This window comes from Mixophyes fleayi, chromosome 6 (genome assembly GCF_038048845.1).
Source record: "Mixophyes fleayi isolate aMixFle1 chromosome 6, aMixFle1.hap1, whole genome shotgun sequence".
In the NCBI taxonomy this organism is placed as follows: Eukaryota; Metazoa; Chordata; class Amphibia; order Anura; family Limnodynastidae; genus Mixophyes; species Mixophyes fleayi.
The window spans coordinates 211,886,155-211,899,506 of record NC_134407.1 but is presented as its reverse complement, the minus strand read 5'-3'; the positions used below and the strand labels follow the sequence as shown (position 1 = coordinate 211,899,506).

General features: G+C 45.3%; 5 protein-coding genes across 5 annotated transcripts; 3 read left to right on the top strand and 2 right to left on the bottom strand.

Moving 5' to 3' along the window:
• Positions 1 to 214: 214 nt before the first annotated feature.
• On the top strand, positions 215 to 526 carry LOC142095465 (histone H4). Its single transcript, XM_075178410.1, has one exon. The coding sequence runs from the start codon at positions 215 to 217 to the stop codon at positions 524 to 526; it is 312 nt and encodes a 103-aa protein (XP_075034511.1).
• Positions 527 to 8,010: 7,484 nt separating this feature from the next.
• LOC142095464 (histone H4) lies at positions 8,011 to 8,322 on the top strand. Its single transcript, XM_075178409.1, has one exon. It carries the CDS (start codon positions 8,011 to 8,013, stop codon positions 8,320 to 8,322), a length of 312 nt encoding a protein of 103 aa, XP_075034510.1.
• Positions 8,323 to 8,846: 524 nt separating this feature from the next.
• Positions 8,847 to 9,340, bottom strand: LOC142160000 (histone H2B 1.1). Its single transcript, XM_075214917.1, has one exon. The coding sequence runs from the start codon at positions 9,297 to 9,299 to the stop codon at positions 8,919 to 8,921; it is 381 nt and encodes a 126-aa protein (XP_075071018.1). The 5' UTR covers positions 9,300 to 9,340; the 3' UTR covers positions 8,847 to 8,918.
• A 272-nt stretch (positions 9,341 to 9,612) lies between these two features.
• Positions 9,613 to 10,042, top strand: LOC142159995 (histone H2A type 1-like). The gene has a single exon (XM_075214911.1). The coding sequence runs from the start codon at positions 9,613 to 9,615 to the stop codon at positions 10,003 to 10,005; it is 393 nt and encodes a 130-aa protein (XP_075071012.1). The 3' UTR covers positions 10,006 to 10,042.
• Positions 10,043 to 10,651: 609 nt separating this feature from the next.
• LOC142095463 (histone H3) lies at positions 10,652 to 11,062 on the bottom strand. Its single transcript, XM_075178408.1, has one exon. It carries the CDS (start codon positions 11,060 to 11,062, stop codon positions 10,652 to 10,654), a length of 411 nt encoding a protein of 136 aa, XP_075034509.1.
• Between the last annotated feature and the right edge of the window lie 2,290 nt (positions 11,063 to 13,352).

Genomic DNA, 13,352 nt, shown 5'->3' with positions numbered 1-13,352 from the left:
GTAGTTACTGCATTAAAATCCAGAAACGGACCACACCGAAAGGGATCAGAGGCACAATGTTGTGCACCGTTTACACAATAGCTGGTTTTAGAGACTCCGCCCCCATAATCATGCAGTCTCCCATCAAGTCCGCTCATGCTGTATAAAAAGAGGACGAGCGTTTGTTGAATAACATTATACTTTTTTGTAAGCGAAAGAGAGAGGCTGAAGTACCATGTCTGGCAGAGGGAAAGGCGGTAAAGGACTCGGGAAGGGAGGCGCCAAGCGGCACAGGAAGGTTCTCCGTGATAACATCCAGGGAATCACCAAGCCGGCCATCCGCCGTTTAGCTCGCAGGGGAGGTGTGAAGCGCATCTCTGGGCTCATCTATGAGGAGACCCGCGGGGTCCTTAAGGTGTTCTTGGAGAATGTGATCCGTGATGCCGTCACCTACACCGAGCACGCTAAGAGGAAGACGGTCACCGCTATGGATGTGGTGTATGCCCTGAAACGTCAGGGCCGCACCCTGTATGGCTTCGGAGGCTAAACATCGGCTCCTGACTCTCCTATCACACACATATATATACACAAAGGCCCTTTTCAGGGCCACCAACTTCTTCTAGTACAGAGTTATAATATTGACTTTGTGTTTTCTGGTGTATTGATTACCTAGTATTTAATAATGTTATGACACAGTTCCTTATGTGTTTATGCATGCAAGTAGCACTTATCTGGAGCGGCTGCTTTGTGAAATAGATCTAAATGCACATGTGATGCTCAATAGATGCCTGTCCCCAACGAGTAACTGCTAATCATGTATCACAGGAGTAATAATGTAAGAGTTAAGATCCCTGCACATTGTAGTTTGAACATGTATAAAAATATGTATCTGTAGAAAGAAGCTATAGGTGATGGAGCCAATTGTAAGAAATGCTTTCAAAGTGCTAACCTGACTTACAATTATTTATTCACCACTAGCACCAAGTTAAAATCTGGGCTTAAAAATACCAGTTAGTGTGATGAGTGGGGTACCTCCATAATAATGAAGGTTAAGCCTGATTTCGGTTTTCCCTGGAGCCAAAAATTCAAATGATCGGAGGTGAGCCATGATTGACTCACCACCACCGGGACCTGAAAGAAAGAGGAACTTATTGGTGCCGAAAACCTGGGCAGGGGAGTTTTCTCCTCTTTTCTTCGCCATCTTGACAGGCCCCACATCTGGGCGGCGCTCTCTTGCAGAACAGTGAATACATTCTCACAACAGGCAAATAGTGGCAGAAAGAATGCATAAGTTTATTATAGAATCCCCAACATAGCTATTATAATTGTACAAAAGGGTTAAATCAATCAGCACTTTAACATAACACACAAGGAACATGATTACAGTACGATACCTCTATCCTTACAACCAACTCCAAGATATCCACCAAGAGAAATTTTAGGCCCCAGTAGTACAACTTCTTTGGGCCCCTCTCATTGCCACTTAAGGGGGTGAGGTCAAACCAGGTTGGTGTCTCCTCCCACCACAGAGACAGGCCCTGGCTCCAGCACTTTGCACCTGACCCCCCCTCAACCTCTCAGCGCTCCTGCTGGGAAATTCCTCCAGACATGTGGTTCAACGTAGCAGAGCATCACCCAACAACCCATGAGATGACGTGTCCCAGAGTTCGGCAGATGTTACTAGTATAATTGACTTGGCCCCAGAATTTGTGGCTGTTCAGGAAGAGGGCTCTGAGCTCCCTATGGTGGTTTGCTGTCTGGAGGTCCTTCATCTGTCCCAGGAGAAATTATACCTCTCTGATGCACCAGAGGCGGAAGAGATAGTAACATAGTAACATAGTTGATGAGGTTGAAAAAAGACACCAGTCCATCAAGTTCAACCTATTTTGGATCTCCTGCGATCCTGCACTTATATTTGAAATTAATCCAGAGTAGGCAACCGCCCATCTGTTTCAATTTTGAAAATCCTCCCAGACTCAATATTGCAATCCAATTTTTACCCTATATCCACTACTATACTTTATTTTAAATTAACGGTCGTATCCCTGGATACACCTTTCCGCTAAAAATTTGTCTAACCCTTTCTTAAACATATCTATTGAATCTGCCATCACAACCTTCCCTGGCAATGAATTCCATATCTTGACTGCCCTTACTGTAAAGAACCCCTTCCTTTGCTGGTTGTGAAATTTCCTCTCCTCTAACCTTAGGGGATGACCACGTGTCCTGTGTATGGTCCTTGGGGTAAAGAGTTCCCATGAAAGCTCTCTGTATTGACCCCTAATGTATTTGTACATAGTAATCATATCTCCCCTTAGGCGCCTCTTTTCTAAAGTAAACATGCCTAAACTGGCTAACCTTTCCTCATAACTTTATGACTCCATACCCTTTATCAATTTTGTCGCCCTTCTCTGAACCCTTTCTAGTTCCAAATTATCTTTTTTATAGAGTGGTGCCCAGAACTGTACTGCATATTCAAGATGAGGTCTTACCAATGATTTATACAGTGGCAAAATTACACTGTCTTCCCTTGCATCTATGCCCCCTTTTATGCATGCCAATACTTTGTTTGCCCTTGCAGCTGCTGCTTGACATTGAGCACTATTGCTAAGTCTACTGTCTACGAGCACTCCCAAATCCTTTTCCATTATAGATTCTCCCAAATTAATTCCATTTAATTTATAGATTGCGTTCTTGTTTTTGATCCCTGAATGCATAACCTTACATTTATCTGTGTTAAACCTCATATTCCATTTAGCCGCCCAATCCTCCAGTTTATTTAAGTCCCTCTGTAGAGAAGCTACATCTTGCTCTGATTTTATTACCTTACAGAGTTTAGTGTCATCTGCAAAAATAGAAACTTTACTCTCTAAACCATCACCAAGGTCATTAATAAATATATTAAAAAGGAGTGGTCCCAGCACGGAACCTTGAGGAACTCCTCAGTAGTAGTCTGGGTGGGTAGAGCTGCCCCAGCCAATCTGCAGGTATATGTGCAACCTCTTTTGGTGAAAGATAGTGAGATTAGGGGACTGCTGGAATTGGGCACATCTAATAACCAGCTGCGGCCTGTTTTGGTCTTGACGTCCCAGGTGTTTAAAAAAAAAACTGGAGTGTTTGTGTTGCCATGGACGGGGAGCAGATACAAGACATCGCTGTGGTCAAAGTTCATCTGGATTGAAGACATGATTTTGGTCAAGTGGAGGTGGGGTTATCGGATGGACTCCCTACTGATGTCCTCATTTGTAACAATCTGTGGGGAGAGGATTAGCCTGATTAAAAATATACTTTTTATCCTGTTTTCCCCACTGTCACCTCTGAACAGCCTTGTTCTAAGAAATTTTAAGTCACTGGGACTCCCCCCTATCCTTCCGATGCCTCAGTTAGATTCATCCTTATGTAGTCACAATGGATTTTTTAGATGTGAATGTGTTTCTTTCCTGTCGCCTGTTGGCACTAATACAGGTTGAACAGCTGCTGCTGGCTGGATTGGACCCCACATAATCCACCAGATTAAGGAGTAATCCCGGTCATCCAGATGTGAAATCCCAGTATTGTCACAAAACGATATGTTTCCAGAGTTGGCAGCTTGGGCACAATACAGAAATGTTTTAGGAGTAAATAAACACACAGATTAATATGCAAGCTCAGGGGTACACAATTCCACCATGCTACTTAATTCCTGTTGTCTGCCAAATGGTAGTTCTATTGTTTAATCACAGCAGGTAATTCCTTTTTTTTCTGTAGGTGGGGGCAGGATTATGTTACAATTTGGTGCCATAATGTGTATTTGTGAGGACATCGGTGTTGGAACAGTAGTTCTCTAGATACCCAGCCCTCTAGGTTCACAGGTCACACAGGTAAGGAGGCAAGAAAGAGATAACTCCTTTATTTAACCAAGTGTACACACTAAGTAAAATACATGTTTCCTTGCCAAATATAACAAGTGTCAGAAAATCACTAATGCCAGTAAAAGCCTCCCAGCACCCAGAGTCCTAGCAGGTACAAACTCCAGGTAATAAAGTCCACAGCTGACAATCCAAGTGGGCCAGGGGTTCTGATCCGTAAGATGGGTCTGTGTATATGAGTATCCAGTTTGGTGGGACCCTGGGTATTAGTCTCCCTACCGATGTAGGTTCACAAATTCTCCACAATCTACGAGTGTCTAACGATGGAGTGGTGACATAATCAGCTCTAGAGGTAAACTGTCTGCTCTACCTGAAGATGCTCCTGCTTTAGCAATACTTTCTGGCCTAAGAGAATCCGGTTGCTCTCAATCAGTCCAAGTCCATGCTCTTCCAAGATTCTCCAACAACCCCGCTCCCCTCCAGGAGTTTTATTTTGTCTCTTCCCCACAGTCACCCAATCCTTGCCCACTGGGTCAACCCCCTCCAGACATGGTCCATTTTTATTGGTGGCGTGCAGTAGAGCCGGATCTACACCTCATGGGCCCCCCCCTTCACACACACAGTGGCCCCTCACACACACATAATACATGCACGCAGTGGCCCCTCACACACACACACATAATACACGCACACAGTGGTCCCTCACACACACACACACACACACATAATACACGCACGCAGTGGCCCCTCACACACACACACATAATACACGCACGCAGTGGTCCCTCACACACACACATAATACACGCACGCAGTGGCCCCTCACACACACACACACATAATACACGCACGCAGTGGCCCCTCACACACACAATACAGGCATGCAGTGGCCCCTCACACACACATAATACACGCACGCAGTGGCCCCTCACACACACACACATAATACACGCACGCAGTGGCCCCTCACACACACACACATAATACACGCACGCAGTGGCCCCTCACACCTATAATACACGCAAGCAGTGGCCCCTCACACACACACAATACACGCACGCAGTGGCCCCACACACACACACACAATACACGGATGCAGTGGCCCCTCACACACACATAATACACGGACGCAGTGGCCCCTCACACACACATAATACACAGACGCAGTGGCCCCTCACACACACATAATACACGGACGCAGTGGCCACACACATAATACACGGACGCAGTGGCCACACACACACACATAAAACACGGACGCAGTGGCCACACACACACACACACACACACACACACACACTATACTATACTACCCCACCCCTCCCCCAACTTACCTTTTTCCATCTAGGAGCTGTGGAGTCTTCATCCCCTTCACACATGGGACGGCACCTGTCATGTGGTGCACGTCCCATGTGACACACAGCAGGCCACACAGAGGAGGGAGGAGACCAGCCACCAGTCGCGGGGGGGGGGGGGGGGGGGGGGGGTGCCGCGAGTCGGGGGAGGGGCCGAAAATTAATTTTTTTATTTTTTTATTTTAAACTGCTCCTGTCCCCCCCAACTGCGCCCCCCCCCGAGAGCCGCTAGGCCCTAGGCAGGTGTCTAGGTTGCCTAGCGGTCTAGATGGTAATGGGGGTCTAGGAAGAACATGACATCAGTGGTCTACCACCTGCAGTTTCCATGCCATCCAGTTTGGGTTGCAGAGGTGTTGGAACAATGGTCAGTAAACAGGTAGAGTCCACCTCCTGAGGGTAGGTAGAGCCCTGGTCCTCCTGTTTTTAACCCCATCCCACTCCTTTTTGATATCACATGGTCCATGGCCAAAAATTTTCAATGTAAGGCCCGCTCTTGTCACAGTATTTAAGCCTCATTGTATGTTCAGAATATTTACAAAGGTAGCCCTTGAGAAATGTGCTGATTATTGCACAGAAACAAAGTGTTTTTTGAGAGATAGATAGAGCAGGAAATCCCCAATGAGGAGATAATGTGAGGAAACGAGTGGTGAATTCAGCACCCCCATTGTTGCACCATATCTCACAAAATGTGCACTGTGATCAATATACTTTTTTAGTCCTGTTTTCCGTCTGTCACGATACTGGGGCAGCCACAGACTATTTACTTTGACCAAGCCGAGGGGATAATACTGAACATAACTGGCAATGTCTCCCCCATGAGTTCAGCACTTATGGGGCTACCTTTAGTCTTCTGCCCTTTCACCGTGTTGTGGACTTAGAACATAATTCACACTCAGGCAAGAATGTAGATGAATAAAGCCCAGTTTAATGAATAAAAAGTAACATTGTGAATATAGCAGTCTTAACCAATATCACATTTTGTCATACTACACAGTTAAGTCAAAGCAAATACTGGACATACTGTAGACTGTGATGGTTGAACAAGAAATAGTGTCTGGATTGGGAAAGGTTACAATTGTTTGTTGTAAACTCCTCTGATGTGGAAGTAGAGTATACTGAGGGTGTAGCAGGAGAATTGTAACTCATTGTTACCACACATAGGGGCATATTTATGAATGGGCGCTAGCAAACTTTCTCTCTCTTTCCGTAACTCCAACGCAAGTTGGAGTGTGCCGCATATTTATGAAAGGTGCATCGCTGCAGATATCGTAGAAATCTGCTGCTTTGCATCCCTTTTCGTTTTTTGGGAGCAGTCACCATTCTGTAGTATGGTGACTGCTCCCTTCCGCAATCTAACAAGTTCCAAAAAAAAGTTTTTTCGGTAACTTGTTATGCTAATGTTCGCCAGCTGAAGCTGGTGCACATTATCATGACTGAAATATTTCAGTGCTGTCAGCTCTACTCCGAAGAGCAGAACTGGACAGCGCATGTGTGGAGGGATCACATAATCCCTCCCTGTCACTCACTGCTCACTCTGCAACTATAGTTGCAGAGACAGAGCGGAGATGTTTGTGCGCATGCCCAGGTTTTCGAACTGCACATGCGCAATTGTAGTATGAAGAGGAACGAAGAGGACAAGGAGGAGATCCGGAGACACCGCATTACGAAGAGGCGGGGTAAGTGTTTTTATTTATCAAAGAAACAGCAGTTTATCGGAACTGATGTTTCTGTGTTGCTTTCTTCATAAATTTGAGAAATAATTCAATCCTTATCAAAGGATTGAAAACTATTTTCCACTTTTTGAGAACATTGATAACGCTGAAGGGGGTGCACTTTATGAATATTTTAGGTTCATTTGGGTTAAAATTGAGGGCTAAGGGTGGTGGCAGTTTTCTGCCCCAGGCGCTAAAATTTTAAGTTAGGGCTCTGGTTACATGTGACATGCCTACATGCAGCTGCACAGGAGCACAGCACCCCTATAAATGAATGATTTGTTGATGAAAAGTCCTGCAGTACGGAGCAGGGGAGGATGAGTGGGGCTGTGTCTGGGGAATGATGGCCGAGCAGTTTGTGGATGTGGTAGGGACTGGGATCAGTACCAGGGATCTTGTGTCACTGAAACTCTAGTTAAATGTAATTGGACAGTGTAAAACTCTGACCTTATCCTGTAACCTGGGGGAGTATAAATTACATGTCCAAAAATATTTCCCCAGGATACAAGAACTTGCTCCACCACTACTATGTGGAGTAAATAACAAAACACAGGCACATAATAGCAACGTATATACAGATGTCTCCTTTCTGCTTGTGGGGATTATTAACTGTATTCTCGATTTTTTATAGTGGTTGGTTAACTCAGATTCTACCATAGCACTAATGCTAAGTATTCCCATATATACTGCAATAACTATGTTTATAACACTACATAAATTAGAGCGAACTTAACATTGGGACAGCAGAATATTGTTTAATAGCACTCAGCTTGGAAACTTAAATATGGAATTCTTGCAGCCCATATGATCACACAACACAAATACACACACAATCGATCAGATAGATTCATGAGAATGGGATTCAACCATAAACGGTAAAAATGTAAAGCATGAAAGCGACTGGGCGGGATTTTTTAAATCAATAACGGCTGTGCGTTCAGCCAATCGGCGAAAAGGGCAGTGAAAGCTCGCTTCATCCTATAGCTCCGACTTATCACAGGACACGCCCCCTGTTTCATCGTACGTGTGTCCCCTTTCAGGTCCGCACAAATTGTATTTAAGAAGGATGTTGTCAAAGTGAGTTTATTCTCAAATCTGTCTGCAGAAGTAAAAGTAATGTCTGGACGTGGTAAAGGAGGGAAGGGACTCGGGAAAGGCGGCGCTAAGAGGCACAGGAAGGTTCTCCGTGATAACATCCAGGGAATCACCAAGCCGGCCATCCGCCGTCTAGCTCGCAGGGGAGGTGTGAAGCGCATCTCTGGGCTCATCTACGAGGAGACCCGCGGGGTCCTTAAGGTGTTCTTGGAGAATGTGATCCGTGATGCCGTCACCTACACCGAGCACGCTAAGAGGAAGACGGTCACCGCTATGGATGTGGTGTATGCCCTGAAACGTCAGGGCCGCACCCTGTATGGCTTCGGAGGCTGATTCCCTTTCCTGTCTGTCCCGCTACACAACACAAAGGCTCTTCTAAGAGCCGCCACCATGTCTTGTAAAGAGCTGTACTCTGCTGCTGGTATATCCGTGACCGCTGGAGGAACAGCAGCCCTGACGTCGGTATAATAGTATGGGCTCCGTATAGTGTTGTAATACATGTTTCTTTACAGTATTCCATTGTTTCTAGAGGAAATACAAAGATTACATATTGGGAACTAATATGAAAATATTGAACTGCCTGTATCATAGTGTAATGTGGAACATCTCATCTGATTCACTTTCATTCACGAATATAATAGGTTGTGGATATGAATGGAGTCCTCCCGCTTTAACATGGTACCATTGTGGCGGCACGACAGGGGATATGCGCGATACTGGGGTCTGTGCCCTAGACACACCACAGGGACATGCTGCCCTTTCAGTAAATACACCGAGCGAACAAACGGTTAACTATGAAAGTAATCAATCGGGGAGAGGAAAACAATAGAGAAAAGAGGAACGATAATACAACGGCCGTCATAGCTCTGATGGGGAGAATGTGGGTGGCTCTTAGAAGAGCCTTTGTGTTATCTCAGGACAGGAGCAGATTACTTGGCGCTGGTGTACTTGGTGACGGCCTTGGTGCCCTCGGACACGGCGTGCTTGGCCAGCTCTCCCGGTAACAGGAGGCGCACGGCGGTCTGGATCTCCCGGGAGGTGATGGTGGAGCGCTTGTTGTAGTGAGCCAGGCGGGAGGCTTCCCCTGCGATGCGCTCAAAGATGTCATTCACAAAGGAGTTCATGATGCCCATGGCCTTGGAGGAGATGCCGGTATCGGGGTGGACCTGCTTGAGCACCTTGTACACGTAGATGGCGTAACTCTCCTTCCTGCTCTTTCTACGCTTCTTCCCATCTTTCTTCTGGGTCTTGGTCACGGCTTTCTTGGAGCCCTTCTTGGCCGCTGGCGCAGACTTAGCTGGTTCAGGCATTTTATAGACCGTCTTAACAGACTAACGAAAACTGATGACCACACCTCCCACAACAGCTCTATTTATAGGCAGCCCATGTAAATGAGTCTCACCACCTGCTCTGTGCGCTATTGGAGAGTTGTGTCATGTGATCCATAGGGACGTCATGTTCCCATCGTAGACTGCTGATTGGTGATTGCCTGAACACAAACTGCATTGGCTGGTCTGAAAACGAACCAATAACAGATGCTGGAGTCTGTCCCATAAGGGTATAAATACAGGGCTGAGGGGGCGGATCTGTTACAGTTAGATTTTGAGACATACATAGGTGATAATGTCAGGACGCGGCAAACAGGGCGGTAAGACTCGGGCTAAGGCCAAGACCCGCTCATCACGGGCTGGACTCCAGTTCCCGGTCGGCCGTGTACATCGGCTCCTCAGGAAGGGGAACTACGCGCAGCGTGTGGGAGCCGGAGCCCCGGTGTATCTGGCCGCGGTGCTGGAGTATCTGACGGCTGAGATTCTGGAGCTGGCCGGGAACGCCGCCCGCGACAACAAGAAGACCCGCATCATCCCCCGTCACCTCCAGCTGGCAGTGCGCAACGACGAGGAGCTGAACAAGCTGCTGGGTGGGGTGACGATCGCCCAGGGAGGCGTCCTGCCCAACATCCAGGCCGTGCTGCTGCCCAAGAAGACCGAGAGCCACAAGGCAGCTAAGAGCAAGTGATTTACTGCTAGATACACTCCCGAAGTACTGACGTCCCCATAACACAAAGGCTCTTTTCAGAGCCACCCACATCTTCCTGTAAGAGCTTATTACACCGCTGCTATTTACTTGTGTTAATAGTGTAATGTGCTTGTTCATGTTACTATTAAACCACTGAGTCCGGATTACAGTAACGTTTAACACCATTTTCTCATTCTGCTGCTTCTATAACTGGATCAGAGAAATGTTGTTTATATAGAATCTAATCTAGGAGTTAGTCTTTTATGCATAACAATATACTTGTATTGCAGTGTGACTATACGGGACGTTACAACTCGTTTGCTGGCACATTAATTACGGAATTTTCATTGGAGATTACCGGCAGTGATCTCTCCGCCTTCACTATACACAACTGGGCCAGTATACAGTAAACAACCTGAAGTGTAAAGCGGAGACCTAGTGTTACGGCGTTGCTAAGGTAGGAGATGTGTAATGACACCGACATATTTCCTTGATTGAAACTGTGGTAGAAAGCAGTTAGATCTTACACACGTATAATAAGCACTGATTAGAACACGTCTAGATAAGTGACGCTACAGCTCGTTTAGAGATGATTGGTGGCTCTGAAAAGAGCCTTTGTGTTGTGCATATGGCGGTGCCGAGTATCTTAAGCCCTCTCCCCTCGGATCCTGCGGGCCAGCTGGATGTCTTTGGGCATGATGGTCACCCTCTTGGCATGGATGGCGCACAGGTTGGTGTCCTCGAAGAGCCCCACCAGATAAGCCTCGCTGGCCTCTTGCAGGGCCATGACGGCCGAGCTCTGGAAGCGCAGGTCGGTCTTGAAGTCCTGGGCGATCTCTCGGACCAGGCGCTGGAAGGGCAGCTTGCGGATCAGCAGCTCGGTGGACTTCTGGTAGCGGCGGATCTCCCTCAGAGCGACGGTTCCGGGCCGGTAACGGTGAGGCTTCTTCACACCGCCGGTAGCTGGGGCGCTCTTCCGGGCAGCTTTGGTGGCCAGCTGCTTGCGGGGAGCCTTCCCGCCGGTGGACTTGCGAGCTGTCTGCTTAGTTCTGGCCATGTCTTTCTAATACGGTTGTAGAAGAATATAACGAACGGCCGCCCAACAATCAAATTTATATACACCTCTGCAATATGATTGGATGAGTTAAGCACGCCCTTCTAATCGATTGGCTCACACCGATGTGGCGGATTTTTCAAAAACCCGCCTATTATTATTACTACTACTAGAGACGATCAGGCAAATTGTCGAATTAAACAAGCTAAAATAAGAGATAATAATAGATGTAAGTGAACAGTAAAAAGCATGTCGTTATCCATGCTGGCCACAAGGTGGAGATATTCCTAGGAGAAAACTATTGTTGTATGTCTCTCAGAACACCACTTCAATCAGAGGGGGAAAAAAGATAGTGACCCCTTCCTGTAGTTTGATAGCGCTATCCATTTTACATTTTTAATCATTATGCTATAATCATTGATTTTAAACTATAAATATTTATCTGATGTGACTGTCCAATCATTTGTCTTTGTATAATGTATTGAATGCATAATATTTATATAACTTAAAAGCCCAGACAAATGACTCACATTAGCTACTTGCAAAATGCACATAATGCTAATTATTAGAACATGCAATTACTCTTTTGCTGGTGCAGAAAACCTGATCTCACCACACGAGGAAACATGGGATACAGTGGTAGTTTTGGTAAGAAAGGGCAATCTTTTGTCCCATTATATAATCCCAAGTGACCAGTCTCTATTGTATGACATGATGATTTCCCTCCTGTCTGATGCCTTGGGGTCATCCTCCACTTCTCCCTCACCTTCAAACCCCACATTACATTCTGTACCTCTCAAAATCCTGCTATTTACACCTCAGGAATATATCCAAGATACGCCCCTTTCTCACCACAAACGCCACCAAAACTCTTATTCACTCCCTTGTAATCTCTCGCCTTAATTACTGTATCCTCCTTCTCTCTGGCCTACCTGACCCTAACCTTGCCCTTCTTAAGTCTATCCTCCATGTTGCTGTCCAGCTTTTTTTCTCTCCTGCCGCACTATCTCTGTGGGACACCTTCGGTGTCAATCTTTTTAATAAATGGTATTATGCTATACCTGTTTTATTCCTTCATTCATGTTATGAGTATTGGAGGTTTTCAGAAGCAACGGGGAACCCATCTATGATTTTTTTGTGCCTGATTAATCTAGAAATCCTGTAAGCAGAATCCCCAAGAGGACCCCCTCACGTGGTTTTCTCACTTTATAGGAGGGTCATCCCGAATGTATGCACCTGGAAGAGGGTTCACTGCTGTGTGACACTATAGACACTATTGTATTGCTTTGTATATCCATACAATACTATTTTATATATATGTCTTTGAGTTTATTTTAGTCATCCCTTCTTGAGAAACATCTTTATCCATTGTGAGAACCCATGCATGCACTCTTGTTCTTCATCCATTTAGCGCTATAAAGTATATTCTTTTGACTGTGAATAATAGCTGGTTGCAATGACACATGGATTTGTTAATGTCAAATCAGTTCCTATTTTCTCTATTAAAGGTATTTTATCTAAATTGTTTATTAAGTTTAATATCTTCAGATTTTTAATACCTCTTGATTGGGGTTGAAGTATTATGACTTATCTATTAGTATTGTTTAGTAGTAGATTGTATTTTCCTCACTAATCACTTTGATTTAATAGGGATTAAATAATGCTGGCTCTTTATTGATCTACTAGCAATTGAATCCATTTCAAATTATCAATTTTTTCACAGATTCAGGGCATTGTTGTTATTTTGGATATCGTAGTTAGCTACATCATTGATATCCTAGTGGTGAGCAATTGTTATTTTTGTCTCAATGATTTCTATATTCAGTTTACAAGTCAACAATTGTATCAATAACCTTTAAGTGAATGTTTAAATCCGACTCTGGAAGAGTGTATCTGAGCAAACGGAGGAAATGGATCCCTGACATTTGTTCATCCTGCTCGTCAGAAGCATCCTTGAAATTCTATTGTATAACCCACAATTATCGTATATTGTAAATAAGAAGTTTTACTCCCATGAACCACCCTTGTCACCAGAAGCTGGGTTTATGCTACAGCAAAGTAATTTTCACTGCAGTAACGCTGAGTATTACAATCCACGAGCCCTCTTCAATAGACGCCTATGAAGTTCTACTGAATAAGCCTGGATGGACGGAACCCTCAAACATAGTGAGTTGCAGTGTGATCTGGTTCCCGGGTTTAGGTAACAGGTAATAGGCTTCACCTATTTGCCACGTGTTTGGGAAAGGTATATTGGCTAACCAAAGGATAAGCTTCCTTTTAGCAGAATCAGTGT